Below are 6,220 nucleotides of genomic sequence, written 5' to 3'. Positions count from 1 at the left end.
CTGATTTAGCCTCATCTACATCCAAGGCTTCTGAGTCATCCGAATCACTATTTGGTACATAGTCTGCATCCGTGCCATATTCCCCGTCGTTATCCTCAAAAGGGTCTGTTTCCGTTTTTTCTGATGTATCAGAAAAACTGCCATCGTCAGAACTTTCTGGAGTCGACACATCCTCCAATAACTTTTTGATGCGCTCCTCGTCTTTATTCATCTGTGGCAAAAAGTGAACGTGAGCGGAACGTTATAAAAAGTATATTTTTCTATAAAAGTAAAGACTATATTAATAATAGTAATTTAATACTTACGTTTTCTGCCACAAATTTTTGCGCGCGAACCCACGTGGACACAACCAACACCGGTGCCAGGCAGCGCGACACTGACTTGGTGTTTCTATGAATTCTCTAGGCGGACTATACGGTTATACCCGTAGTGTTACTATATCAACTACTTTTTGTGTTTCTATACGATGTAGGTAATGTATATATTATAGCTCTTAGATTTGACAGTACAAACCTTTAAATAACTTGTAGATAGACAGTAAATCATGTTCGTTACAATGATAGTATAAATCCAGCACGGTGATCACCGTAGCGCTCTTTATAATATCTTTTGTAGCGACTGCGATGCCAGTACTGTCAAACTACAGAGTTTTTAGAGCACTGCTATAACCGTACTGTCCTGTAAAGTGTTAAAAAAGTACTTACTGATTTTATTTTATGTTTTTATCACGGAAGTGTGTTGTGGTATATACCACGACAAATGCTGAGTGGGCACCATTTTGGTACACAAAATTGTTATAGGATTTAATGTTTTTGTTTTTGTAATGTTATTTTGTACCAAATATTTTTTTTTCTTTCTTTCTTATTCTATTTAAATATTGATAATTTTATCGTATCTGATATGCCCATTGGAAATTATAGAAAAAAAATAAAAATAAACTTTTTGCAGATGACCAATGAGTAAAGTAAAAAAAAAAAAATACGGTGCCACGGTCAGAGATATATATTATTTATTAGGACAAATTACACAGATTGAGCTAGCCCCAAAGCAAGTTCGAGACTTGTGTTATGGGATACTAACTCAACGATACTATATTTTATAACAAATACATTAGATAAACATCCAAGACCCGGGCCAATCAGAAAAAGATCATTTTCCATCTTGATCCGACCGGGGATCGAACCCATTACCACTGCGCCACCGAGGTCGTCAATAAAAAATATATATTTAATAAAAACTGCCGCATCCATAAAGAGCGTGTGTGTATCTGTATTGTTCGATTTCAAGCAGACAGCAACAGTAGAAGTTTATCAGTCTTTTCGCTTGCAAAGGTTGTGTTTTTTAGGGGTCGAGACACCCCTTCCTATAAAATATTCATGGTCTCCTGAGCTGGTGCTCAGGTCAAAATCGTCTGCTTTTCAACATTTTTATATATTTAAAAAGCAAAATCGCTTCTCAACATTTTTTTAAACGATCGACGAGAGAGGTTTGAGGATTTTTTTAAACAAATTATCAATCTATCGAAGCGAGCGAAAAACACAGTCGCTCATCACGAAATCTCGAAAACGACTATGTAAGTTGAAATTTGGTAGAAAGTGATTAGGAGATGTTTGTATTAATTTAAAAAATAAGGAAATTTCTGAATGAATAATGAAAATAATTAAATTGCAATGTATAAAATGCAACAAACAAAGCAACACGTTTGAGCTCACCATGGTACGACACAGAATGGGCGCTGCCTGTTCATTAATATTACAATTGGACGTGTTGTCTTTATGTTGGTAGGCGTTTAGTTGAATAAATAGGGCTAGGCTCTGTTCTGGTCTAGATTAGTTCGACCCTACATTTTGGAGTCTGAAACGGTTCTCCGACGAAACGTTCTTAGACGAAGCAATTGTCGGAGATCCGTTTCAGACCCTACATTTTGTGGGCTTCTTGTGAACTGAAGACATTTTTCGAGGAGACACACCAGAATTCTAGGATCTACGTGTGCATCAAAACGATAGATCCAAATTGAATAAGCATTACTTTTTTACTATAAATTGCCAGGCATAATTTGAAAATAGTCACACCATAATTTATTTTGATACAATAAAAAATTGATTTTTTAATTCATTTCATCTTCTCATAAAATAATAAAATCAACATTGTCAATTTAATTTATATTATTCAATAAAACACTAGTAAATACTTCTCGACAAAACTATACAAATAAAGTCTTTGTTTTAAAACTAAATATACCTATATGTTGCTGGTTCAGTTTCTATCATATTCAGTTGGTATTATATTATTTAGTTAACCACCTCTCCTAATAATGGATTCCAAATAGCTTATTTTTGAGCTTTCATGTTAATTTCTAGTACCAAAAGAAAAAAAAACCTATAATATTATAAAACTAACTATAGTTCGCGGCTTAGCCCGCTATTTTTCCGGGTTGAAAGTCCTTCTCCGAACTTCAAACTAAATGTGCTTATGTAAAATTTCGAGAATATTGATCGAGTAAATAAAGCGTGAAGAGGTAACAAACGTACATACATTCGCATTTATAAAATTAGTTAGGAAGGATTAGTACATTATGTACTTTTATATATTATTAGAAAGAAAAAAAAAACATTGTAAGAAACATTAATGGTAAGCCGATCTGGCATGATAGGGACCAACACTGTTCAAATGAGTTTCTTTCGGCATTTTTTCTCAGCAGTGGTCGTTCCGAAATGCCAGTAGTTTGTAGCTTGTGAGAAATAACTATAAATATTGACGAGAAAAAGTGCCTGGGAAGGTCTAATTTCTGAATAAATGATTTGAATTTGAATTAGGAAAGGGACTTATTTTCTCTGAAGTTGTCTCAAAAAATCTAGTATATAAAAACTATATTTTAATTTAAGAAACAAAACTACAAAGTCCAAAGGGAACACATCTGTCTACGAAGTACTGAGCCCGCCTCTTACCTGTACTTCGTTATCCGAACGTATTGGCTGGATATAGAGGTGAACCGAATGATGACGTCACCAGGCTTTATAGCAGTCATCTGGTTTTATTTTATTACTCATTCGTATAAACTTTGTATGGACAAATGGCTGAAAATAAAGATACTTCGCCTACTCTTTACGCACATTGTTTTTCCAAGCACTTTTAATTCATTTCACGTGTTGTACCTATAATTATAGTATAATCAACAGATAATATATAAAAAAAAACAGTTATATTAGTAATACTAGCTAATGCCCGCGACTGCTATCGCGACCGGTTGAAAAATAATAGCCAAATCTTTCTAATTTAATGGCAATTTTTTAAAGTTAACCCCGGGCTTTGGCGCGCCATAGCTAATCCGAATGCAATCGGGAATACGCGAAGAGAGAGAGGTTTGAGGTGATTGGTGTGGAAATAGTTAAAAAGTTGGTTAATATAAAAGTTGTTAAATCCACGATATTTGCTATTTTTTTCAATGCCATTGGTTTTCGCAATTGAGAGATATTTTTTTGAAAACTTAAGCTACGTAACGACTGAATGCGCATGTCAAAAGGTAATATTTCATTTAATAAAATCAATATCTCAAATCTTTTACAAATGATATTAATTAGCATTTGTTATCCAAACATTTTCCAATTAATAACATATGCAAGTGAACCGTGAAAGATGATATTAAAACATTTAAAATTAGTTTTTTCTGTATATAAAGTGGCCGTTTCTTAGTATTTGGCATCACAGACTGTTGTAGCACACAATGGTTTCAAAGATCTCTATTGTTCTCTTGGGTAAGTCTTTTTTATATTTTAAAATATTTTTACAATTTTTTTATACGGTATGAGCCAAAATGTAATAATATGATTATCATTCCAAATTGCCTCACATGAAGCAGTGGTCCAGTCGCCTGTAAAAGAAAATCCCGGGTTCGAATCCTTTTTTGAATACTTACATGAGTTTGTATGCTAATTTGGCTAATATATAGATTTAAAATTGTTTCTGAGAGAAAACATGGTGAGAAAGCCTGACTGTTATATTTCATAGTATCTATGTATGTCGGTAAAAGTCGTTATCACATGCTTTCTGACGACCTCGGTGGCGAAGTGGTAAAGTGCTTCCCTCTGAACCGAGAGGTCCCGGGTTCGATCCCCGGTCGGGTCATGATGGAAAATGACCTTATTCTGATTGGCCTGGGTCTTGGATATTTATATATATGTGTATTTGTTATAAAATATAGTATCGTTGAGTTAGTATCCCGTAACACAAGTCTCGAACTTACTTTGGGGCTAGCTCAATCTGTCTGATTTGTCCTAATATATATATTTATTATTTATTTATTTATTATTATTTATTTCTTCTAGCGACATGATAAATTAGTCTTGACTGAATGTCATCAATTTAATAAGCTAAGAAGGACAGCAATTCTAGCAATTCACATTATTGCACATTTCAATAAAGACGACAAAGAAAATAATACCCAGTCAATGTAAAAATATTTTCTTTTCCAGGCCTATGTTGCGCCGTCAACTGCAACCCACTAATTGGGGAGACTACGGTCTGTGAGACATCCCCTAATCTTGGCTTGGGCTTGGGCCTGGGTGGCTTAGGGCTGGGCTTAGGAGGACTCGGTGGACTCGGGGGCCTCGGAGCGCTCGGCGGTGCTACCACTGTCTGTGAATCATCACCTAATTTAGCCTTAGGCCTTGGTCTGGGTGGATTAGGATATGGCGGACTATACGGTGGATTGGGTGGCCTGGGAGGCTTAGGAGGTCTTTACGGCTTGGGTGGTTTGGGAGGTTTAGGTGGTTTGGGTGGACTCGGAGGTGCTGCGACTGTCTGTGAATCTGCACCTAATCTAGGTATTGGTGGTCTTGGACTTGGCCTCGGTGGATTGGGATTAGGCGGCCTTGGTGGATTGGGACTGGGTGGACTAGGCCTTGGTGGTTTGGGAGCAACTACAGTATGTGAATCTGCTCCAAATCTTGGTTTGGGTCTAGGCGGGCTCGGTCTGGGTGGACTCGGATTAGGGGGCTTAGGCGGTTTAGGCGGCTTGGGCCTGGGTGGATTAGGATTGGGAGGAGCAACTACAGTTTGTGAATCTACTCCAAATCTTGGTTTAGGTCTCGGCGGGCTCGGTCTGGGTGGACTCGGATTAGGCGGCATGGGTGGTTTGGGCCTGGGTGGATTAGGATTGGGAGGAGCTACTACAGTATGTGAATCTGCTCCTAATCTAGGCTTTGGTCTTGGCGGGCTTGGTCTAAATGGACTCGGATTAGGTGGAGTTTATGGTTTGGGTGGGCTGGGTGGCTTAGGAGGTCTAGGTGCTTTAGGTGGGGCAACGAGTGTATGCGAAACTGCTCCTAATATGGGCTTAGGTCTGGGAGGCCTTGGCCTAGGTGGACTTGGTCTCTATGGAGGCCTTGGTGTACCTTTTTTATAGATTCGACCACGACCTCTTACTCATCCGACGCTAAAAGTGTATATTCACCCTTTGCAAGATATCAATCTTACAATGTTTTAGATAGTGGACAAAATACGCGCGTCGGTTTGATTTGAGGATTGACCAAACCTTTTACGATTATACTATATGTATTGCATGATAAAAAATACTTCTACTTGGCATCGAAATTTACCCAAAAGTTTGTGCGTTTTATGTCATATTTGACTCAAATCAATAATATTGGTTTGTATAACTGTTTTCTTTTGAACAGCCATTTTAAAATTTGTTTTTACAATTGTTTTCGATGCCAGTTGGATAGAAAAAAAAAACAAAATTGTATATTGTCTTCCAGATTCATAGAAACTTATAAATGTATATATGTATAAATATGTTTTAGGCAATCAATAAATGTATATATTTGAAACATTGTTTAATTACAAATATTAAACCAAATTACCAAGTGCTCAAATACGTCCTAACGCATTCGGGACTTGTTCAAAAATGGCTATGTTTTGGACCTTAATGTTAATTTTATAATTAACTACCAACAAGTTGCAAAATTTAACATTGATTTTATAATATTATCTTAAAACTAGAACAGAAGTTGTCCATACCATAAAATAACTACGACACAGAAAATAACCGCAATTTAATTATTTATATTATTATAAGTAAATCGTACGTTTTACTGATGACCCTTGCTTATAAGATTAATTAATAATAAAACACTCCGCTAGATGGCAGAGGCTGGTGACGCAGGTATCTCCTGTGCCGTGTGTACTATAACATAACAAATTGTATTTTATTAAATATATT

General features: G+C 36.4%; 1 protein-coding gene across 1 annotated transcript; it reads left to right on the top strand.

The window, feature by feature from the left end:
- The first annotated feature begins 3,679 nt into the window (after positions 1–3,679).
- Positions 3,680–5,828, top strand: LOC128671008 (spidroin-1-like). Its single transcript, XM_053747075.1, has 2 exons — positions 3,680–3,755; positions 4,473–5,828. Exons 1-2 carry the CDS (start codon positions 3,725–3,727, stop codon positions 5,402–5,404), a joined length of 963 nt encoding a protein of 320 aa, XP_053603050.1. The 5' UTR covers positions 3,680–3,724; the 3' UTR covers positions 5,405–5,828.
- The last annotated feature ends 392 nt before the right edge of the window (positions 5,829–6,220 follow it).

The sequence above is a fragment of the Plodia interpunctella genome, chromosome 6 (genome assembly GCF_027563975.2).
Source record: "Plodia interpunctella isolate USDA-ARS_2022_Savannah chromosome 6, ilPloInte3.2, whole genome shotgun sequence".
Classification (NCBI taxonomy): domain Eukaryota; kingdom Metazoa; phylum Arthropoda; class Insecta; order Lepidoptera; family Pyralidae; genus Plodia; species Plodia interpunctella.
The sequence above is the reverse complement of the archived record's forward strand: the minus strand, read 5'-3'. Positions and strand labels throughout refer to the sequence as shown.